This window comes from Pararge aegeria, chromosome 14 (genome assembly GCF_905163445.1).
Source record: "Pararge aegeria chromosome 14, ilParAegt1.1, whole genome shotgun sequence".
NCBI lineage: Eukaryota > Metazoa > Arthropoda > Insecta > Lepidoptera > Nymphalidae > Pararge > Pararge aegeria.
This window is the reverse complement of record NC_053193.1, coordinates 4639106-4664594: the sequence shown is the minus strand read 5'-3', so window position 1 is coordinate 4664594 and position 25489 is coordinate 4639106. Positions and strand designations below refer to the sequence as shown.

Here is a 25489-nt window from a genome sequence, read left to right as displayed (position 1 = left end):
CGACGTGCATCGATGATGATCCAAGATAATCATCTTGGATGATGATAAACTGTATTCATTGTTCTCAAATGAACTAAAACTTTATCTGAAATTGTTGACAGTACATAACTATCAAATTATCTTCAATGACATACAGATTGAGGGTTTTGTAATAAAAAGCATTAAAGTTTTGAACTTAATTTATTTTTAAAACAACTTAGTGCTTACACAACAACAATAAAAATGATTATTTTTCGTCAATTTCTTTCGCGATATTCTATGATGTGGACCAAGCCGAAATACGTGTACCTATTTATATATATGCAAACGTAGGAAAAGTGGTAGTTTAAGCGTGGTGACACATTGGCCATTGCGTCAATGACGACAGACGCCACTAAGGACGTCAGTGTCAGTGTCAATTTGCCTAGTCCACAATTTCGGACGCGGTTTACTTTCGACCAATTTCATTAAAAGGGTACTTCTGGATTTCTTGCAAACTACAACTCTACTACAACGGCAGTAGGAAAGAAATAAAAGGCCATCTTATTCACAAAAATGTTTTAAGTTTCGTGACTCGCACGCGAGTCGCAAACTTGACGCTAAGGTGGCAGGTTGTACACGCGTTGGCGACTTGAAGCGACGTTCGTTGGTGACGGTATAGGCGTCGCGCCGTGCTAATAAGTACACTTTTAGCTACAGATAATGCCGCAACTAACCACAGTTTTTATTAATATATAACCACAGTACACACATCACCATCTAGCCCAAAAAAACGTAGTTTATGTTATGGGTAATAACTTATGAACATTTTTATGAATTATATACCTAAATAAATACTTATAAAATTTGATAAATACCCAGACACTGAGAAACATTAATGTACCTACTTCACATAAACATTTTTCCAGTTGTGGAATTGGAACCCACAGCCTTGGACTCAGAAAGCAGAGTCGCTGCCCACTGCGCCAATCACTCGCCAATTTGTATCTAAGCATGCTATGTGCAACAAGCGTGCCAAGCATATTCGCAAAAGATATTGGCAAACAATAACGAAAACTAAGTTTTAGTGTTTTAACGTGGCTTAAACATTTTGTAGATGGAGGAAAAAATATTATTTATAAACTCATTCTCTTCTTAATAATTATTTGTACATAACACTAAAATAAAGGCCTTTAAACAATGCATAATAATTGTTAACAGGTTTAAAATAAAATCTTAACAAAAAGTCAAAACTTAGGTATAAAGCAATCAATAAATGGTATGTTCGTAAATCAATTTATATTCATACTGGTACGAATTATGTTTTACCAAAGTATTTAAATCTCTAAATGAATCTTAATTGACAGGTCTAAGAGAAGTGCTGTCGTTTTCACAATGTTTACCATAAAAAAGGAAAACACGATTTTGACACCTGTCATTTTGATTTTAGAGATTATGTAGAGCACCAATTTCTAAAACTTATTTAAGTAAACTATTAATCACAACATTAAAAAAAAACAAACAACTGAAAGTTAAAAACTTTACAAAATACACATAATAGGTAAATAGCTAAGGTAATCCTTCTTAAGATTCTTATGTAGGTAGATATTTGTACGAAACGAAGCTAGGTAATAATTATAATAAGATTTGTATAGGTGGCTGGTGCTAACTTGGTTATACCTACCCAAATGTCTAAAGGAAACTAAATTGACAGGTGTTAGAATTATGCTATGGTTTACTTGTGGAAAAATAAAATTTTCTGAGGGAAAAAACTGCCAATTTGATATATAATATATATATGTGTAGGTGAACAGCTAAATTAGAAGTGGGATTGTTTAGTTATGCTTGTTAGGTGAAGTTTAAAGTAATTTCATAATCAGCTTATTGTAATTTATACACTGGTTTTTATTACAAAATCATGCCAACTACACAATGATGTTTTGATCGCGGGAAAAACATGACATTCCAATCTAAAAACATCCGGAAATAAATAATTTTTGACGTAAACTTTTATGGTTAATGCTGCTAAATCGGTTGTACCCTAATCTCATAGATGAACGAATTTTACATGAATCTATCGTTCTCTGAATAAAGGACTAATTTAAGACTGTAAATTAAATTTTCTTTAGAGATTTGTGTACCTACATGACCTCATAAGCGCTATATGACATTTTATTTTATTTTACATATTAGGCATACAAGCACTAACTTTTCATAACCCGTATAATTGTAGAAGGCTTGTTCCATTTTGAATTATCTGCCTTATCTAGTTAACATCCCAACAGACGCACTAAATTAAATAATAGTGATAGTTTGGTTGTACACAAAATTCTAAATAAAACTAAATTGACTTTTACAACTGACGATAATGAATTTGACAGCTGCGCTAAAAGGGTAGGATTATTTTTACACTTATCAATTGAGTGTTTTCAGAGATTTGCGAACAATTAAATTAGCATCATTATATACTTTAGAAGTACGTACTTCATACTCACTACAGAATAATTGAAAATTACAAGGATTGATTTGAATTAAAGATTGCCAACGAAGGACATGATTTATAGAGAATCAAATAACATAATCTAATAAATTACTTTGGTAAGAACTATTAAAGCTAAACTGAAGCCAAGGATACCTTGTACTTTCGGGGCTCCATTGCAGAAGTTGAGATTGCAGTTATCAGCGATAAGTCCGAAGCGGTTCTTTACGAATGTCCAGTTGCAAAGTCCAACTCTACATTCCTCCAAATATAGGGGCCTCTCGTTTTCTAAGAAGAGCACCTGGTATGGATCGTTGATCTGGAAGTTGCTGTTTGGTGTGCACCTGAAAAAATTGAGGAAATAGTAATTATGCAAGGTCAAACAGTATGGCTATCCATTAGGGTGGCGCAAAAAAACCGACTATTTTTTTTTTAGTTTCACGTGAAAAAATATCGGTTTCCGATGTTTTATTAGCTGTCTCCAAAGGACAGCTCAAATTTTTCCAAAAGAAGTTTGTGTGATGAACGTGAATGTTTTTCAGTGTCTGGGTGTTTATCTGTATATTATACGTTAAATACGTATAATATACATGTATTATGTGTGTATTATATACATAAAAATATTCATACTTTGGGGCTAGATGGCGATGTGTGTATTGTCGTAGTATATTTGTTATTTATTTATTTTGCATTAGCTGGTCCAAAATCCACTGACCACACTGCGATCACCAAACCGCATTATTATTGGTGATTATTGGCAGTACTTTTATGGTCAGTACAAAAAAACCCCTATTCCTGTAACGGCGGGGCAAGGGGAGTCAAGAATCTCCGGAAGAGATTCCGCTGCTAACCCCAACGTTGTATATGTTGGACAAAAAATTGTAGTAGAACATTCTTACTTGTATAGCACAGCAGCGAGGTTGGCGTTAAATGGCGACATGGCGGAAGAACTCCATTTGCGACTTTGCGCGACGGCTGTGTGGTAATTGTCTCCAGTGAGCGGTGCGGTGTCCCGACGAGCCCCCAGTGCTTGCAGCGTCAGCAACAGCATTTGTGCCTCCGTGAAGTGGACGATGGCGCGAGGTTGTTGGGGTTTTTCTGAAATACAAGTATGGATTTATAAATGAATCATAAATATACTACGAGAAAGCGTGCTAGCCCAATGGGTAGCAGCTCGACTTTAAGTTCGGTTCCCGAGTTCGAATCCCAGCACGCACCTCTAATTAAAAAGAAGTTATGTGCGTTTTAAGTAATTGAAATATCACTTGCTACAACGGTGAAGGAAAACATCGCGAGGAAACTTAATGCCTGAGAGTTCTCCATAATGTTCTCAAAGGTGTGTGGAGTCCACCAATCCGCACTGGGCCAGCGTGGTGGACTACGGCCTGAACCCTTTCTCCATGCAGTAGCGTGTATAGAGGGTATGCACTGGGACTGGGTATGCAGATGATATAAAATGAAGAAAATCTCCAGTACGATTTGTTAAAAACTTAAGGATAGGCAATAACTTAAGAGTTATTAAAAGCCTACCCTTAAGTATTTATAACTCGTACTGGAGATTTTCTTCATTTTATATCATCTGCATACCCTGTGCATACCCTCTATGCACGCCACTGGTGACCCATGCCCTGTAGAGGGCCAGTAACGGGTTGATATGATTGCCTGACTAGTGACTGATACTACGACAATAAACACACCGCCTTCTAGCACCAAATGGAGCGAAGCTTGTGTTATGGGCACTAAGATAACTGATGAAATTGTTTTATGAATAATATATATACATAAATACTTATAATATCGGGATAAACACCCAGACTCTGAAAAACCTTCATTTTCATCGCTGCCAACTGCGCCAAACGGCTGTCAAAAAAAATTAACATTTTAATGTAAAAGATGGTATTACATAATATTTTGTTTCAATGGTAACCAAAATAAAATTTGTAATATATTCCATATCATTCTCTCCTAAACATTTATGTATTTGTGTCTTTATCTACAAATTATTCAGTTTCCACGGTAAAAAAATAGTTCTGTCTCATTCTCTCCCGTACATTTATGTGTTTCTTTCTTTATCTTGACGCATTAAACTTACTTTACACATTTACTTTGTAATGTACGCATCTAATGTACCTTAAAAATATCAAATCAATATAGTGTGCCATTTTGGACGGCCGATTGACGCAGTGGGCAGTGATCGTGCTTTCTAGGTCTAAGGCCGTGGGTTCGATTCCCACAACTGGAAAAATGTTTCTGTGATGAACATAAAAGTTTTTCAGTGTATGGGTGTTTATATGTTTTAATATAAGTATTTATGTTCATTAAAATATTGATCAGGCATCTTAGTACCCATAACCCATGCTACGCTTACTTTGGGGCTAGATGGCGATGTGTGTATTGTCGTAGTATATTTATTTATTTATTTATTTATCTATGTGCCTATTTGAATAACGAAATATTTGACATTGACTTTACGTTTGATCGAGTTTCAAATAACAACGATTCTAAAGAAGTTTAACTTCAAAAAACAAACATTTTATATATAACACAGATATCCTTGCTTGCCTCCTTACCATTGTCCACGTGGGTCTTAAAGAATTCCATCATATCCTTGACACCAGTGCAACCTATTTCTTGGTTCTTGGGCGAGCCGTAGCCATATTTGTAATACGTCATTAAATCTTCAGAGTACTCCAAACGTTTCAAATCTTCTTTGGTAAACACCTGTAAGTTGACGATAACTTCATTAAAGCCCATTAAACCAACGCGACTTCGTGTGGGTATAAGTCAATCATATAAGATAGACATATAGTGTCGCGAACTTTTTTTTTAAACTTTGAAATGAGTACAACTTTGTAATACATGATTTTATTTAACTTTAACCGTTTACGCAGCGCACGCAGGCGAAAGCTCGCAAAAGCAACAAAAAAAAACCCGATTTCGAAACATTCTTCATTGATGCTATGCTCCTATTGGTGTTAGCGTGCAGATATACAGTAATCGGACCAGTAGTGCCTGAGATCACCGCATTCAAGTAACAGAACAAACAAACCCGTCCAATTTTTAAAATTAAGTTTAAGAAGCGTAGTATAAGAAAGCTTTAGTATAAGATAAAAAGAACCTAGTTTTATTTATTGTAGTGTTTCCCTCCTAAATCCGCGTGCGCGCGCTTGTGTGTATTTATCTGTGTGTGTGTGTGTGTGTGTGTGTGTATGTGTGTGTGCGCATGTGTGCATATGCGTGTGCCATGGGTGTAAGCGCGTTTGGACATGTTAATGAGTAAAACATAGCACTCACAGCACACCAAGGCGAGATCTGTGTGACCGACCAAGCTTTGTTGTAGCGGCACATTTCATACATGCTGTGTAGGACCTCCCTTTCGATGTCATAGTTGAAGCCCAGCCGACGGGAGATGTTGCTTATCATCTGGCAAATAAGATAAACACCTTACATATTGAACGGTTTAATGTTCCATTCACTCTTTTATAGTTATAACTGATGGACCAATCAAATTGCGTTGGAATTCGTTCTAAGTCCATCTCATTCTAAGAGATAATGATGTTAAAGAAGATCCGTGATCAGCAATGGGAAGTTGATATTAAATTTAAAAAAGATATGACTCACATCTTTAAACTCCTGTTTTGACTCAAAAGTGCGCTGCTGTGTCAATGTTTCCGCGTTCTCCTCGACATCAGCGTTCCAAGATGGACAGAATTTGTATGGCTGCAAACAAATAAAAATGGTTCCATTATTTTTATAATCATGCCCTTTATATCTAAGAGATAAAGAAACAAAACTTTTATTTACATGTACGATGTGATTGATCTCAAAAGGGTCTTCACTCAGCTTCTGCACTAATTTCTTTTGTATCTATTGAGACCCAGCTTCCTTCGACACTGACAGAGCACTGCTTAATAATAACTAAGACTTATAGTTAGCTGAAGCGGTGATAGCCCTGTGGGAAGGACTTCGACTTCATTTTTTGGGGGCCGAGTTCGAATCCCAGCACGCACGACTTTTCTAAGTTATGTGCGTTTTAAGCAATAAAAATATCACTTGCTTCAACATTGAAGGAAAACATCGTGAGGAAACCTGCATGTCTGAGAGTTCTACATAATGTTCTCAAAGGTGTGTGGAGTCTATCAATACGGGCCAGAGTGGGAGACTCGTGCTCTTTAGTTGGCCGCTTCATTAGCAACTGCTACACACAGTGGCGTGCACTTCTTACATGCGCAAAAGCACTGCATACCCTAAATTTTTGGTATAACTCATAAAAGAGAAGGATTTGTCAAGTTAATGCGATCTTCCTGCTTTATGCATACCCTGGTCAAAGGTCCTATGCACGCCACTGGCTACACAATAGACGGGGCCGGCCATCCGGGTAATGGCAGTAGAACCACAATATTATGTGTGATAATCCATCCCAGAGTGTGTTCAAGTCAAGGCTGAATCAGCACTATCTGGCTTCTCCATATAATTAGTTTATTAGTATATTTTTCATTCTGTACTTCATATATTATTTAATGTATAAATTATAGTTTAAGTTTGGTATTTATACTCTATGTTTGCATTTCTATGTATTGTTTATCTGTATTATATTCGTATCAGTTTATTTCTGTAAGTACCTATTCAATATGGAGGGTAGAGGTAAGGAGAGTCATCTGTGTATATGAAAAAGTGTCGTCAAAATGTATTAAATTAGGATGGCGCCACATTTGCATCAGGGTAACTCTTAAAAGAAGCGCCAAATATAAATATTGTTAGAGTAGGCTTGAAAAATAAACAAGGAAGTATGGAGATACAAGGAAGTAAGGTTATATTTACCACAATATTTTGTACAACGTAAGTTGTTGAAATTCTCAATAATTAACTACTTTAGTCGATAATGACATTAAATTTTTTAACTCGGCATACTTCAATTCATCTACGATTGCTACATTCATACCATACCCTGTGCATCCACCAGCGCCATTGTGGAGGATTTTTGAACTGTTATTTAGCGCAACAACTGGACACTTTTTCAACTTTTCTCCCATATAAGATGACTCTCCTTACCTCTACCCTCCATATCCTTGGTCCTTACTTTGGAGGGTAGAGGTAAGGAGAGTCATCTGTGTATATGAAAAAGTGTCGTCAAAATGTATTAAATTAGGATGGCGCCACATTTGCATCAGGGTAACTCTTAAAAGAAGCGCCAAATATAAATATTGTTAGAGTAGGCTTGAAAAATAAACAAGGAAGTATAGAGATACAAGGAAGTAAGGTTATATTTACCACAATATTTTGTACAACGTAAGTTGTTGAAATTCTCAATAATTAACTACTTTAGTCGATAATGACATTAAATTTTTTAACTCGGCATACTTCAATTCATCTACGATTGCTACATTCATACCATACCCTGTGCATCCACCAGCGCCATTGTGGAGGATTTTTGAACTGTTATTTAGCGCAACAACTGGACACTTTTTCAACTTTTCTCCCATATAAGATGACTCTCCTTACCTCTACCCTCCATACTATTCAACTCTACTCTTCAATTTTTCTAACATTAAAGGGCTTCTTTAAGAAATCTCTTTAGAGATAAGTTGTACATGTTTTTTTTTAATTTTTGGTACTAAAAAAATAAAAAAAAATAATAACTACATACAGAAAACCATGTTCAAAGGAAGAAATCCCGGGTCCTTGGATATTAAATAGCTTCTAAAATTACGGGAGCAAATAGAGATAATCTACTTCCCTTCCAAGAAATTCGTATAAGAAAGCACACCTGCATATTTCTACCTGCAGTTATCTATTTATATAAAAGGAAGTTGTGTTAGCTACACCGTTTATAAATCAAGAACGGCTGGACCAATTTTTATAATATTTGATTTTTTGAATTTCTCTTAGTCCGGAATAGGATAATAAGTATTAAAATATAACAATCATCAAAAAAAAAATACCGCGGTACGAAGTTCGACGGGACAGCTAGTAAGTAATCCCTACTAATATTATAAATGTCAATGTAAGTTTGTTTGTTACGCTTTCACGCAAAAACTACTTAACCGATCCTCATTAAACTTTGTACACATATTCTTGGAAGTATTAGAAGTAATATAGGATACTAATTTTTTTCCTTACATTAAGCTCGGTTCCTTTGGGAGAGGGGATGAGTGTTTGACGATTTTACACCATAACTCCGACAAATCTAAACCGAATTATATAATTATTTTTGTACTATAGAGGTATATGTGTTTAATTTTGCCTAACTGTGGTTGGAGATAGAGGACAGAACTCCTCAGCGGACAGCAGCAAACTCTTACTTACCTTACTTAGGATACTGAATACTTAAAATTGTTTTAGAACTACAACTAAATTTAATGTCACATCAAAAAACAAACGCAGACGAAGTCGCGGGTAGAAAAATAATTCTAAAATCGATAATCCCTGAAAGAGAAATCAAATATAGACCAAATTTGGAAGCATAAAGAAATAGCACACGATGATGGCTGTACTGAAATAAGCATTAAACTAGCTGACCTGTGCAACTTCGTGCAAAATCAGTTATTACCGGAAAACACGAATAAAATTACATTTTCTAAAAATGAATCCTAGCTAGATCCATTTATCGCCCCCGAAACCCCCTGTATACTAGATTTCATGAAAATCGTCGGAGCCGATTCCGAGATTCCAATTATACATATACAAGAATTGCTCGTTTAAACATATAAGATTACGTCAGTGTATCTTACACTGACGTAATATGATTAAATGGGTGCGAAAATATAGTTAAAGAAGAAAGAAAACAATAGATAAATTTAAGCAAACTTTATATCAGCCATATAAAAGAAAGAATGTTCAACTTACCCGTAGTAATTTCTCATCGCTTTCTTTCGATATGTCGATGTTATCCGCCTGAGCTCTGAACAGACCTTCTGTGAAAGCCCGGAAAGTGGTACTTGAACGCTGGTCGTTTACGTATTTGAACTGAAACAGAGCAAGCATAGATAACTGAAAGACGTCCATCAGAGATTCTCTACTTTAAATTATTAAATCATTACAGTAATATTTATCTATATTTCTGAGACTAATTCATAAATGAATTGTCTCGTTTGACTTCATTAAGAATGCGCTCGGCATTTAGGTAACAATCTCCCTAAATCTGTACTAACTGTGTCTGTGCTCTCAGCCATTGAGATTTCACTCACGGGAGTCACAGGGAGTCGCGGGGGAGTAACCACGTCATGGTAACAGATAAATGGCACAGATAGTAATAGAATAAATAAATATACAACGACAATACACAGATCGCCATCTAGCCCCAAAGTAAGCGTAGCTTGTGTTATGGGTACTAAGATAACTGATGAATATTTTTATGAATAACTAGCTTTCCCCGCGAATTTCATTTCGCCTTAATATTTTTTACATCACAATGTATTTGTAAAGTACAATACGTACTTACTCCGGATTATTGTAACTCTCCAACGGTCACATCAACCTTTCAACGTTTATAGACAACATGACGTGCGCTGGCAGTTGTGTTTTATTACTAATGAACGGCTAATGTGTTTTGATTTTTTTTTTTGATAAATATTATATTTTAATACTTATTATCCTATTCCGGACTCACAGGAATCAAACTAATTAAAAATAATGAAAATCGGTCCATCCGTTCTCAAGTTATAAATGGTGTAACTAACACGACTTACTTTTATAAATATAGATACATAAACACTTATAAAATATAAATAAACACCCAGTCATTGAAAAACATTCTTGTCAATACTAATCACACAAACTTTTGGATATCAGCCAAGCGTTTGATAAGGTATGGCATGACGGCCTCCTGTTCAAGATAAAAAAGCATCTCCCGCATTGTCTATTCCGAATACTTAAATCTTACTTAGATAAAAGATGCTACCAAGTGAAGTACAGCGACGATCTCTCAGAAGTACACGAAATACAATCAGGTGTCCCTCAAGGCAGTATCTTGGGCCCTGTACTATACCAAATTTTTACAGCAGATATCCCAACAACTGACTACACCACGACTGCAACTTACGCTGACGATACGGCATTACTGTCGGCTCATAGCAACCCAGAAACGGCTTCATCACAGTTGCAAAACCACCTAACAGAAGTTGAGACGTGGCTGAAGCGTTGGAGAATAAAAGCCAATGAGAGCAAATCGGTACATGTAACATTTACACTTAGGCGAGAAACATGTCCACCAGTAAAGCTAAACTGCAAAGTTATCCCTCAAGATAATAACGCAAAATACTTGGGCATGCACCTAGACAGAAAACTTACATGGCAAAAACATATTTGGACAAAGCGGAAACAACTAGATGGAAAATTGCGGTCACTGAACTGGTTATTGGGACGCCAATCACAACTAAATCCCAACAGCAAGATGCTAGTGTATAAAACTACCATAAAACCTATCTGGACTTACGGAATACAGTTGTGGGGAACTGCCAGCAATAGCAATATAGATATCCTGGAAAGATTCCAGACCAAAGCTCTGAGAACAATGTTTGGCATCCCTCATTGTATAAGTAATAGATACATATACCTCGACTTCGGCCTAAAAACAGTTCGGCAGGAAATAACCCAACACAGCCTGAAGTATCAAGAGAAGCTGACCGTCCATGTAAACAAACTGGCACACGCTCTAAGTGGAGAAGATGCTCTTCAGTATACCCGGCTAAAAAGAAGTGACATACCGAGCCTACATAAAAGATTTACCACTTGACAACAAGAGAGTCGTGTGAAAAGAATTTTCACACAAGTGTGGCTCTTGAGGAAAACATAAACTGAGAAATCAAACAAAGAAGTGGCTTATTGTTGGAAAACAGATTGCCATGAAGCAGAAATCATCAAAAAAAAAAAAAAAAATCACACAAACATTTTCAACTTGTGGGAATCGAACCCTTGTACTCAGAAAGTATGTATAGTATAGTAGCTGCTCACTGCACCAATCTGCCGCCGGAACACGTACTGTATAAATTAATTTTGAATATTGAATTTTTTGAGACAATGCCATCATATAGATAGTTACAAAAACACTACAAAGGTGTTGGTCATATTAATTCGGCTCTTACCAGATAATCATGGACATTATCAGTCAGGAGTCCAGGGAACTTCTGCTTCCAAGCTTGCGCGAGCTGCTGGGTGGAAATGTAGCCGTCACTCGTCAGGTCTCCCGCAAAGGTGATGTTTTGTCTGGAGTTCCATTCCCATCGCTCAAGCATATTCACGTCCGACATGCACATTCGGAGCTGCGAAGAGATTTAAGATTGAAACAACGATTGAGTGATAAAATTAAGTAGCTGCACGGAGTACGAGTAGGTCTGACCGTCTGTTAAAAACTAATGCCCGTTTCCAATAAATGCTAATGATTCCGGCGATGCAATGTCTACAACTCTTAGGTGATAACGGTTAGCGCTGTGAATTTAAGTAGGGTCCCTGGTCTGGTGAGAGGCTTTGGCCGTGGGTAGTTACCTCCCTTCCGACAAAGACGTGCCGCTAAGCGATTATGTGTTCCATGTTCTATGTGCGTATGTATAGTGGAATAAAAAAAATAAAAAATGTATGCGTAGGAATTTCCTTAGATTAGGTGTTACTTAATTAGGCATCGCCTAGTTCCACGTTAGTGTTAACGGGCATAAGTACATTTCATAAATTATTAAAGGCATTCTTAAAAATTTATAAAATTGATAGTTTCTCCAAGTGTAGGTAATAACAGTTTTCTGCATCATTAACATATTAACCCATTACCGGCCCAATACAGGGCACGGATCTTCCAACATAATGTGACGGGTGAAGCCGTAGTCCACGCTGGCCCAGTGCGGATTGGTGGACTCCACACGCCTTTGAGAACATTATGGAGAACTCTCAGGAATGCAGGTTTCTAAATCGCATTGTCTCGTTTTTTAGGCTATGGTGAAATCTAGCCACGACCAAAGCCCACCCGATGGTTCAATAAAATCATAACATCCGTACCCAAAGCTATTTGAATAGTCGTTTATTGCAATCCAATAGGTATATTAAAGTGTTCACGTGGCTTACATATTACTACTCAGACGTGAGATTCCATAAGTTAAGAGCAAACCGGTTATGTAATACGCAAAAACCACGTCTGCCGTATCCTATGTAATTCCGTATTTATATGTAGATACGTGCTAGATTGGGCGTTTTATTGCAAAAGTGCCAGCTAGAAAAATGCACTGAGGAATTCGGGTCGTAGGTATTATTACTACTGTCAATGTAGTTTTTTTTCCCACTTAAAGTTGCAGTATAATATGGTAGCGGATTAACCTGTAGAAGTATGATAACTGGATGTTGTTGGTAGGGTGTTTCCATTAGACCAGACCAGAGAAAATTTCCAAATAGACCCCGACGGGGATAGAACTTGGGACCTCTGATTTAGTAGCCACAGCGTTTACAACTGGGTCAGGATGGTCGTGGTGTAATATTGTAGCTGTTTTATGTTTGAAAAGAGCAATTGAGTTTCTTGCCGGTTTATATTCTGTAGAGTCTGTCTTCTAAACGGCGGTAGAGTTTCAACAAACTGACAGATTGACGTTTGAAGAGCTCATAGAGTAAGTCTAGTTGAAAAAAATGAATTTAGAATTTTGGTTTTTTAAGGCGTGACGGCTACCTACTGAAATGTCACCCAAAATCTTCAGATGGCAGATAAAATTTAGTTGGACTATCGTTTTCCTTCTCTGCCTTGTTTCTCTTTAGATCAGCAGCAGATTTACAATTCGTCTTATGTGCTTCAAAATATTTTTTCTTCCTGTTTATGATGCCCCCGAGACTTTGCTCATGGGTATTATCCACAGAATTACGAACATATTGAAACTTTCAGCCATTACTGCGTGCAGTGCATTGTGTCCAAAAACAGTGAAAACACCCCACGCGCCTCTTACTTCACACCAGCGGAATGCTGCCAGTCACAAACTTTTTCCTATTTTCCGATTTTGTGTTAAACGTTTAGAACATTAGAAGTAAATTAAATTATAACTGTCAACTGCTAATTCGTATGTAGTGATTAACCGTCTGTTTGAGACACACTACTAAAGTGGAGTGGTTTTTTATGCTTCAATATTAGTTGTGTACACGGTCCCTGTGGTATGGTGTGGTGGGTTTTACATATAGAGCGGAGACGTGGACACTAACAGTCAACCTATCCAACAATTCAAAGTCGCACAACGCGCTATGGAGCGAGCTATGTTGGGAGCCTCCCTTCGGGACAAAATTCAACGAGGAAATCCGTATGAGAACCAAGGTACCAACATAGCTCAAAGGATGAGAAAGTTGAAATGGCAATGGGCGGGTCATGTCTGCCGTAGGACAGAAAGCCGTTGGGACAGATGCGTTCTGGAGTGGAGACCGCGAATCGGATAGCAAAGTGTGGGATGTCCCCAGCCCGCTGGACAGATAAAAAAGGCGAAAGACCGTGTGTGGTGGCGCGCTCTTGGAAAGGTCAGCAGTGGATGTAGGCTGTGGATGATGATGATATAGTTGACGGTTTCTGAATGTTCTTAATTCTGTGGTTTAATCTGGAACTGGGCATTATAATACTACTCCTTTGAGAGATGACGCCTGTATTTTTAAAGAGTTTGGTTGTGAATAATGATAGTAATGACAATGTTTTCTTACATTCGTGTTCCTGAAGTTGCCATTCCTGTAGTTGATGATGACGTTGTTTTTGAAAAGGACAAGTTTCTGCAAGTCTGCCAACTCGTCCGCCTCGGGGTTGTGGGAGCCGTGGCGGTTGAGCATCCAAATCGCGATTGGTTGGCAGCCTGTAACCCAAAAAAAAAGAAAATCTAAAACTCTATATCTGCTAATCTCTACATTATAAATGCGAATCTTGGTTTGTCCTTCTTTTAAGTTCATAGATTGCCGGTTGGCGTGATGTTTTGCACGTCTTTTTTGGGCATCTAACACCACCGGAACACCCATTGTAACCATTGCCTACAGTACAGTGAGAAATGTAATAGCACCATGTTTTTGGCTTAACTATTTTTAGATCTTTCGAATATAATTACTATTAGGTAAAACTTTTGTAAAGTTGATTGAATTGTTGTAATTTTTAATTATGTTTTTGTTTCTGTTTTTTTTTGTATTTTTTTTTTTGTTCTCGTTTTTATCTGCTATGTATTTAATTAGTGTAATTGGTGTTAACCGTAATAAATAAATAATAAATATTCTATTGTTCGTGGTTTTTAAAAAACATCGAGAAGAAAGTGACGATGGAAACCTTTTGGTTAATTTGTATGGCAATTGTAGAGCTTTATAATTTTTATTACAGTAGGTATTTTTACCTGAACTTGGAGTAAAAATTATTATTTTAATTTGTAGTAATGATACTTTTCTTGTGGTGCCCTTTTTTGTTTTTTTGCGTGGTGGAAGAGCTTTATGGCGTCCACTGGCAGGACTGAGGTCTCCCCCTCTAAAGGGGGTATACCCAAACTAAAACCACCACGGCATGTCCCTCTCGATGGCTTTGTAAGACGCCCGGGTGACCCGTTCCCGGATCTACCAACTAACCCGACCGATTGCTGGGATTCCTGCGCTGGCGTAGAGGGGATCAGAACACATTGATCCTCCCCTCAGAAAGGAGACGCTTGTGGTGTTTCGATACTCGAAAACATCAGCGATTTTGAACATGCAAATCTCATGCTAGGGGTTACAGGATATCCGTCCCCACAATAGCATTATTAGTAGTCCCATAAGTTATTATGTCACCTTGACACAATTAATGTTGTTTTTCACCGTATAATTGTAACAAATTCCTCGGAATTAGCCATAATTTGGCGTTAACTGCCAAAGGTCTGACCTCGCCCGCCTTGCTAATAAATATTCATCATTGCCATTATTTCGCCATGAACTTTGTTATCACTTCTAAGTATATAGCTTCCGGCACTCCCCTTAGGTAGGACGGGCTTATCACGCCACGATAGTGGCGGTAAGGGTCGTGGAGGATTGGCTGGGATGCCATCATGATTCATGGTGTCCGACTGACGACCGGACATGGTGTTTTATGTAGCCCTTGATTGCAATCTTACCTGGTGGTCAGTAATGATGCAGTTTAAGTTGGAAGCGGACTAACCTGATAGGGTTTCAATTATGTCAGTTATATTAAAGCCATATTCCTAATTGGGTTCTGCCGCATCCATAAAAATAAAAATATAACAAAATTTAAAAAGAAAATGGACTTTAACAATATTACTATTAGAAGCAGAAATAAACTCGTTGTGCAGTTTACTAGGATACACAAAATAGCAAATTCATTCAAGGGCAATTGTATATTATTTTATAACAAATTACCAAATGAAATCTTTGAGATGTCTCTCAAAAGTTCAAAGTTTATATAAAACGTAAGCTTACTGAAAAATCCTATTATAATATTAAGGATTACTTAAACGATAAAAAAGCTTCGGTGTGTATTGCTCTAGCTTCATAGCTTAATATAAATAAACTGTGAGATGGTGATAACAAAAAAAAATTACCCGGCTAAGTTTGTTGTGGGCTCTCCTTAGACCAGGGCGCGTTTAGAACCCTCGTAGTTTTAGGTTTAAGTTGGCGAACGAAGTTATCACCATCCCCTTACAATTATGTAAACATATATGTATGAACGCTTCATAAGTGCCTGTGATAGTAAGCCTACATGAATAAAGAAATTTAGAATTTGAATTTGACTTAATCGTTGGGCGGCACGTCTTTTTTGTAAGGGTGGTAAATAGGCCGAAGCCTCCCAAATTGCCAAATTTCCCCGGCCAAGAATAAAACCCGGGACCTATAACTTAAAACAGCGCTTACCACTTCGCCAGGGTGGTCGTGGTTTGGATAAGTATCTGCAAGGTCGTGAGTTATAGCCTAGGGGCTTCGGCCTGTAACTTTTCAGAGTTATGTGCGTTCCGGCTAATTACATTGACAGGACATGGTTGTTTCTGTAAGTACAATATCTATGACGCATAGGTGGGATGATGATAGCCTAGTAGTCTGGTTTTTGCGGTCTCTCTTTCGGGGGAAACGATTTAGATCTTCGGCACGCACCTCTGAATTTTCGGAGTTGTGCGCTTAAAGCAATTAAATATATATACAGACAGATAAATGGGATTCAATACATTTCATGATGGGTGGACAGCATTGGTCCGTGAATTGCTAAGGGACCTACTGTGAGACCATTAAATGACCTTTAATTCAATATTCGCACAGTACCGCTACAGTCAACTATAGTAATATCATGTATTGCACTGTTTAATGTCATCTTTCATAAGTTTGCATTATATTAATCCATAAATAATGTAGCTCCATCTAGTTAATGTAAGTGGACGTCACGGGTTTTTTGGACTAGGTTTAGTCCATCCCTTTATCTAACCTTGTATAAGACCCACGTCCGGATGACTTCAGAAATCAGGGGGCTAGTTGAATAGGTATCTACTTATAAATAGCTCTAGCAACGGGGTGTGCGTTCATGTGTAGTGATTTAGGTCAATTAAGACAAGTGTTAGCTGACCTAGGACTAATAGGCGAAGTAGCTGTTTTACCCTACCGTGTCTGATACGTAGTTGTTTGTCCTTCTTTCACGCAGAAACGGTCACATTATTTGATTTATTTCGGTACCTCTCTGTTGCAGTAGTGAGTTCTGTGGTCGGAAACGGGTTCGATTTCAGGACGGAGAAAATTTTGAAATATATAATTTCAGATTTTTCTCTGGTCTGGTTTAATTTCCTTATAAAAACCGATTAGGAATGTGGATGCTTATAATGTCTGCCATACCACTAATAGGTTAGCCCGGTCGCATCATGTAGTTAAAGAATACCTTGTAGTGGAATAAAAAAAAATTACAAGTAGAGTAAATACACAGTAAGTACGTAAGGTACACACGAATAGTACTCGCTAGCGAATCTTCGGACACACCTTGTACTTTATGCAATGCTCTATAAAACGCGTTAGATCTAATATTGTACTAATACAATAAGCTGAAGAGTTTGTTTGTTTGTTTTTTACTTGAACGCGATGATCTCAGGAGCTTCTGGTTCGATTTGAATAAAAAAATTCAGTTTTGGATAGCTCATTTATCGAGAAAGGCTATAGGCTATATATCAACACGCTAAGATCAATAGGAGCATAGCACCAATGAAGAATGTTTCAAAATCAGGGGGTTTTTTTCCCTTTTGAGAGCATCCGCTGTGTGCGTAAACGGTTAAAGTTACGATAAAATCACGTATGACAAAGTTGCTACACTTTAAAAGTTCTAAAAAAAAGTCCGCGGCAGCATATGTCTATCTTTTAAGGTTGACTTACACGTGGACGAAGTCGCGACGGACCGCTAGTGCTCTATAAAACGTGATACAACGTAAACAACAAGCGCATGGAAGGTTGTAGAACATAAACAGTAATTTATGTGACAGAAGGTGGGGATCGGGCATGATGCGTTCAGAATAATTTTATGAGCTGTCTATTAATATTTTGCGTTTCGTGTCCCTTTTATTATATCTGTAGGAAAACACAGGAAGTCAGGGCGTAGATTTAAGAACGTGACACTACCGGATTAGGTTTCAGTGATCATCATCATATAAAACCATCACCGGCCCACTACAGGGCACGGGTCTCCTTCCACAATGAGTAGGGGTTAAGGCCGTAGTCCACCACGCTGGCCCAGTGCGGATTGGAGGAATCCAGGCACATTTGAGAACAGTATGTAGAACTCTTAGGCATGCAGGTTTCCTTCCGACGATTTCCTTCACCGTTGAAGCAAGTGATATTTTAATTACGTAAACTGCACATAACTTAAAAAAGTTAGAGTTGCATGCTGGGATTCGAACTCGGCCCCCCGAACTCGGACCCGGTAATGATGGAAACATATTGTAAGTATAATAAACGCTTCATAAGTGTATGTGAAGCGGCGTTTGTTTTTTTGACGAATGAAACCATACTTTGTATGCTGTCTAAACTACAAACCTATCATGCTGTCTAATTAGTGATGACGTCACAACGCTGCGCCAGACTTGCCGTTGCAGAGTACTTACTCTAAGTGTCCTACTAACGTCACCTTTACTTGGATCTGATAAAGAACAAGCCTTAGTACAAGATTTGCAAGCTCGCTATCGAGGGGTCCATTTCGATTACTTAAACTTCGGAGTGAAATGGATCTTATTAGGCATTGTATTAAAGCTCAAATGCTTTAGCTTGGGCTTTTGACAGAACGTTTTTAAAACAAAAATCAGATGTACAGGCGTATGCGACTCTAAAACGAGTGAAATTAAGTCCATTTTACTTTGACGATACAGAGTTTAATAACAATTCATGTACTAAGGGTTCTGATTAGCCTGCTTGGTCACCTCGTTGGCAAGCGTCCACTTATTACACAACCCTTACCCTTATTTAGTGCCAGCGCTAAATAATAAGTGATAACACATATAATTTAAAAATATTAAAAAATAATTAAAACAAATTCACGATCATGCCGTTAAGTTTTAATATAAGGTTTGGAGTGTTGGCTTCTAAAAAACCTAGGTTTTCAGGATGCATAGCACCGAAATTAAAGGTGCCAGGATGGGCGGATGGAGTTACTATGCTTGACCTGCTCAGGAATTTGCACATTGTTAGCATCTTCAAAGTAGTGCTGAATGCCCACAGAAGACAAACTCTTATGAACGGTTGCAGTGGTACGGTCATGTCATGAGACGACCTATCGGATCGTATCATAGGATCAAAACTGTCGTAAATGTTAGCTCTGGACCTGGACCTGGATATCAGTAAAATAAAACGACAATAACTTTTTGTCAAGTTGATGAGCTAATGGTCTTTAAATATCCGACTGATAAATAACGGCTAAGAATCATCTCGTCTCTCATCAGCTTTCCATTAAAAATAAAACTAAGAACCTACATCAAAATCGCTCCATTTTTTTGGGAGCTACCATGCCACAGACAGATACACAAATTAAAATTATAACACCAATGCTTTTGTGACAGAGGCTAAAAACTTGCGAATCGATAAAAATGATGCTAATAATATGTTTTGTTTGAAAATGATCAGCAACATGGAAAAGTTACGGGATCGCACATTCATCGTCATCATTAAAAATCCATTACAGAGCACGAGTCTCTTCCTAGAATGAGAAGGGTTTAGGCCATAGTCCACCGTACTGGCCAAGTGTGGATTGGTGGACATAACATTTCTTTTTTGAAAATTAGGGAGAACATAGGTTAAATATAGGTTTCTTCGCGATGTTTTCCTTTACCATTAAAACAAGTAGAATTTATTTAAACGCGCATTGCTACGAAAAGTTAGAGGTGCATTCCATGGTTCGAACCAAGTCCCCCGAAAGTGAAGCCGAAGTCCTCACCTAACTATTTAGATCACAAGTTCTACAGTGAATCGCAAAGTAAGGATAACTAAGCGCCTACTTGGGCTACGAAGCACGCGGTTTCTCAAAGGAATCTTCGATCAGATGATTGACCTTTACAAGGATGTTCAAATGTTGTTAATTGATAACTAAGTTACTAAAACTGGTTTCAAGGTCCACCGTCTAGGAGCAAAGAGACAAAGAGTCTTCTATTGCCGTGTCGTGACGTAAGCGATGACACCGGAGTCCGGTAGTTAAGACTTAGATGCAATAGCAATTCTTAAATATTGGATACTTTGCGGAATTCCATGATAAATTATAAAAAATTAAGCTTATTTTGCTACACTCCGCGAAAAGCAGGAGAATAAGTATATTGTTGTTGTTAAGTTGACTTAACAATTATTCATTGAAAGGCAACATCTGAGGATGATGAAACGTGCGTAGGAGGTACATTGCCAAGGATCTTTTAGGCGTACCAGATTAAGATTAATTTTTATAATACCCATTCTTTCAGCACCTTACTAATAAAGTCTCGTTTATAAAGACAGCCGCCACTATCAACATCACTATATACCAATAATATTATAAAGCTTAAGAGTTTGTTTGTTTGATCGCGCTAATCTCAGGAACTACTACTACTAACTTTTTAGAAACATATTTTTGTGTTGGATAGCCCATTTATCGTTGTTACTTAATCAATTAACAACAGTTATACTTAAAGCTGGTTTCAAGGTCCATCAACTTAGAGCAAAGAGACAAAGAGTCTTCTATTGTTTGACGTAAGCGATGACACCTGTAGTTAAATAGATGCAAAGAATAGCCATTGTGTCAGCACCTGCATAAAGTCTCTTTGACACTTAAGGTGCGTTAAATAATAAAATTAATAATAATAAATGCATTTAATTCAAGCCAAATACCCATATGACAAAAATGACAGAAATTAAAACAAAAATAAAAAAAAATACTGTGAAAACAATACAAAAAAAAATATTTAAAACAATATTAAAATTTAACAATTAAATTAAACAACAATTACAAATTTCAAAAACTAAAAATATAAAATAATTAAAACTAAAAAAAAAAAGTTAAAGGGTAGGGTAAAAGTGGTAGGTAGTACCTACCAGCAGTGGCGTGCGCAGGGTTTTCGACCATGCATAAAGCAGATGGCATACAATGGAAAAATTTCCCCTCCAAATTATTTGGGTATGCAGTGCTTTTGTGCATGTATGAAGTGCAAGCCACTGCCTACCAGCTTAGGTTTGATTCGTTGTTAGACAATTATTTTATGTAGCTGGACGTAACTCACGCGCTGCACATTTGACAGCTTAAAAAGCAATTAATCAATCAATCAAAAAAATAAAAGAAAGGCGGCACAATTTAGGACATGTTCCTTACATGGCCTGCGAAGTGTTCCCCTGTTATATAAATAACGTACCTGACGTTTTTTTTATTTTCTGTCCCTCCCTCCCCCCTGGTTGACATGTCGTGAGATTTTATTAAACCCCCTCCCCCAACCCCCAATCTCACGTGAGATGTGGGTTTCTTACGTAAACGCGTTGGATTGTTATTGTAAAAAGAAAAGAATTGCTTCGTGCTTTTATTTACGAATAGTCAAGACAAGTATCTGAAGCATGTACAAACTGGATTGAATTGACCAAAATAGTATATCTAAGAGATGTAGAGAACAACGTAAGATTAGATGAGATTTGACTCCACCCCTTATGGTTTCCGAATTACCATAAATAGACTATTTGTTAGGTCCGTCAATTATTTTTATAAAAAAAAATAACGATGGGTACTTGTTGAGATTAGCGTGTTCATACAAATAAACTCTACATCTTAACAATATTAGTCAAAACACCCATCTGGGTGTTATGACTTAATAATCTTGTTCGCTTTAAAAAAAAATAACGATATTGAGACTCTAAAATGTCCTACTCGTATCCCTAGTTAGTTGTTGAGATTAACGTGTTCATACAAATAAACCCTGCTTAAAAATATAAGTCAAAACACCCATTTCCGCTTTCGTTACTTAACTACATACCTAAGTCTATTATATTTCCATGCACAGAGCGCTCAAGGCTGTATCATCACAGTAGGTATACGGTATACCGTATATTGTACCTAACGGCCAAGGTAAACAATGTAGGTGCAGGTTTGGAATTACAAATAGGTACTTACGCCGATATTCAAACTGAAATACTATGAAGTTGCACGGTACCTACTATACAGTGTCGCATACACGGTGCAGGTTCCAAAGATGCTTTCACAATTTATAGATAATTTCGGGTTTATGTAATATCAGTTCAGATCTGTTAATTCTACCCATAAAAATCGACCAAGTGCGAATCGGACTCGTGCACGAAGAATTCCGTACCATCAACTTTAAAAGCGAAAACTTTTATATTTGTTTTATTTTAAATTAATTATTTATTATTAAAGTGACTATATATTCTGTGAATAAATCAAGAGGTATTAGTTGCCGTTGTCAATCTGTGGAAAATCGAGCAAAAAAAAAACAAATGTTATTATATTCTGTTTTAATGTCACGTCGAAGGAAAACATAGTTAGGAAGTGAGGTGTTCTCAAAGGCGCGAACACACCACACACAAAATACCCCATACAGACCTACACAATTAATTATTTACTTATAGGTTGATTTTTTAACTTTTAAATTGTTATAATAAATAGATTTGATTAAACATAGGATTAAAATAAACCTACTTTAGGATGGATTTATTTTCGGGGGTATTTAATTTAGAATTCCTTCATTGGTTATTTTTGTCATGGTGTCCACGGGTATTGGAAACTATAAAACCGTCTATTACTGTAACCATCTTATTCCGTTACGTCACCTTGGATACTATCCAAGATCGCGTTAATGAAAGCAATAATTAATCTGGTATATTGATTATGGGGTAAATAGATCACGTGTTGAAGTACATTCAGTGACGTGTACGTCATAGATGCGCAAAAGCACTGCCTACCCGAAATTTATCCATTTAAAAAACCCTTTGCACGTCACTGGCTACATTATTACACGTGTAACTTGTAACGTCAATATTATTTAGGAGGATGAAGGCGCAATACAGTTGTTATTTGATGACCTCCGTGGCGCAGTGGTGATCGCTATTGCTTTATGAACGAAGGTCCCGGGTTCAACAACCGGCAAGGGCAATTTGGGAATTTATAATTTCTGAACCTTCTCTCGTCTGGTCTGGCGGGAGGCTTTGGCAATGGCTGGTTACCACTCTATCGACAACGATGTGCCGCCAAGCGATTCAGCGTTCCGGTACGATGTCGAGTAGAAACCATATAGATGTATAGATTTAATATAAGTGCCATACCCCTAACAGGTTAGCCCGCTACCATTTTTAGACTGCATCATCACTTACCATCAGGAGAGATTGCAATCAAGGGCTAACTTGCAGTCGTAGATATAAATATATAAATAAAAAATACTTCGTTGTTACAATTAGTTAGTAGATATTATATAACATACCAGGAACATCATGAAGTTTGGTCACAGGAATGCCTTTATTCGCGAAGGTGTAAGCGGTCTTCGTTCCAAAGAGTAGATATGGGTCTTCATCCGCAGACCTGCAAGTCTCTTCCTGTCCTTGCGCCGTGGCAAAGACACAGCATAGCGCTAAGAGCAATGCCAACCGCATGTTTTTGCCTATGCTGTAGAAGATTGACCACGCGTGATATATCATGAAATATTGAGTGACTCTTAAAGCGATGAAATGATTAGATATTGCCCGCGTTCTATTACGCGTTTAAGACATTTTTTTTAAATCCCTTGGTAACCTAGGACAAAAATAGCCTATGTTGTTCTCAGTCCCTACAACTAACTATATGCCGAAAATCATTTTTTTTTACGGATACTAGTAACCCTCCGCCTAATTGTCTACATCGTGTAAACTAGTTATAATATTTCCTTCATTCATTCATTCATTCTCTGCAGGCAAAGTTGCAGGCATCCTCTCGTTTATATGTCAAATTACTGTCACTAATTATTGATTGGCAATTCTTCCGCCATAGAGCCGAGAACTTTTTTCCGTAAACCAGCAATTCTCTCTTTGCACCATGATAAAATTGTGATTATTACCCGGAAATTTATGCGAAAGTCCTTTTTTTTTTCGAAGTATGACATTCATGAATAAAATTACTTTAATTGGCTTTTTTGAATAAAACTTTATTATTCAGAGTTTCTTTGCTAAAAGTCAATAAATTATAAGACATAACTACTAGTAATATTATTAAGTTCTTGGATTAACTTTAAAATTAACTTAAATAAAATTATGAATTATTAATAGGTACTGAACCGATTTTAATAAAACTTAAACTTTATAGGCAAAATATGGTCAAATAATCTATTATTTTTTTATATCGGACCAACGGAAGTCCGATTTAAATAATTATGTAGTATGAATATATAACTACGAAGGTGGCTACTTCGTTACTACGCTAAGCAAATTAAAAAAAACCTTAGCAAGCGTGTTTTCTTGCGACCGTCGCAAAATACCAAAACAAATGACTCACTAACTAAACAACGACTTATTTTTCATTTCACTTAAACCTTTAGAAATAAGCACAGATTACACAAAACTTCATATACAACATTAAAGAGAATAAAAACTTTACACTATAAAATACCTTTTTCGCGGGAACACGGTTTATTATACTTTTTATTCTGTGGTTAAGCGCGGGAAACACGGCGTGCTAGATGCTAAATAGCGAATGAACTGACTGTGCCGCAAAAGAAAATGAAACAGGCTTTGACTGTAACATAGAGATTCATTTAAATGGTAGAGATATGGGGGACCGATTTCCTTAGTTTATATATGAAAAGCTATCTAGCGATAGAGTAATGGCTTATTCTTCAATCTTAATATGTAAAACTCTTTTAAATTCAATTTAAAAATATCCTAAGCCCTATCCTAATAGTAAGATCGGGGGGCTTACAATATCCTTAAAGTAGTATGACTTCTAATGCAATTTAAACAAAAATTGAAAAGACATACCTTGTCCTAAGAATAAGAATTATAATTTAGAAACAAAATGTGATCAATATTTAAAAAATACTGTAAGCGATGGTACTTAGCTCTGTGACATAATCGGAGGGATCCATTTGACAAGTTTTTTTTAACCAAATAGGATTTCAAACTATACTTAAATAATAAGTTTATTTTAAATTTAATTGAAAATACTGCCCGTGTTGGAAGTAGACAAGTGGCTTGTTTGGCGCTTTGTCCTATCTGTCCGCAGCATAATGATAAAACATCTAAGGCTGTACGCATGTTGTGGTGTGCTACATTAGTTCACAAAAAAATGAATTGACTCCGCCAGTAGCCTTTGTAATGAATGAAATACGGTACACGTAATTACGCAAGGTACCTACAGCCGTAAAAAAGATGCAATAAGGAAGTTGCATCTGGAGCTACGGTAGGAAATGTGGGAATAAAACGAAAAGTTGTTTGAAAACATTCGTAGTAAATAGATAGATTTTTTTATCGTCGAACAGCGTCAGCCCCTTGAAACTATATCATCTAGATACATTAAATATTTGAACTGCTGCATGAAACAATCAGAATTGATTGAAATTATACCCGACGGCGCACCGCACCGCTTACACTCGATATAGGGTGCTTTTTAACTAGGGAAAAGTAGACCGTGTGTCTGAATTAACTGGCTCACTT

General features: G+C 37.1%; 1 protein-coding gene across 1 annotated transcript; it reads right to left on the bottom strand.

Moving 5' to 3' along the window:
• Positions 1–855: 855 nt before the first annotated feature.
• LOC120629183 (multiple inositol polyphosphate phosphatase 1-like) lies at positions 856–24518 on the bottom strand. Its single transcript, XM_039898021.1, has 10 exons — positions 24447–24518; positions 23290–23471; positions 14084–14229; positions 11521–11697; positions 9284–9403; positions 6059–6157; positions 5732–5860; positions 5008–5158; positions 3337–3535; positions 856–2781 (listed from the first exon to the last, which is right to left on the bottom strand). The coding sequence occupies exons 2-10, from the start codon at positions 23456–23458 to the stop codon at positions 2541–2543; spliced, it is 1431 nt and encodes a 476-aa protein (XP_039753955.1). The 5' UTR covers positions 23459–23471; positions 24447–24518; the 3' UTR covers positions 856–2540.
• Between the last annotated feature and the right edge of the window lie 971 nt (positions 24519–25489).

What these genes read in the sequence shown, in the direction of transcription:
- LOC120629183 (XM_039898021.1), bottom strand. Translation starts at nt 23,458, where the DNA reads ATGCGGTTGGCATTGCTCTTAGCGCTATGCTGTGTCTTTGCCACGGCG. An exon ending in GCAACTTCAGGAACACGAAT is followed by an intron (nt 11,698 to 14,083) that starts GTAAGAAAACAT and finishes ATCTCTTCGCAG; the next exon opens with CTCCGAATGTGCATGTCGGA. An exon ending in GCGATGAGAAATTACTACGG is followed by an intron (nt 6,158 to 9,283) that starts GTAAGTTGAACA and finishes ATTTGTTTGCAG; the next exon opens with CCATACAAATTCTGTCCATC.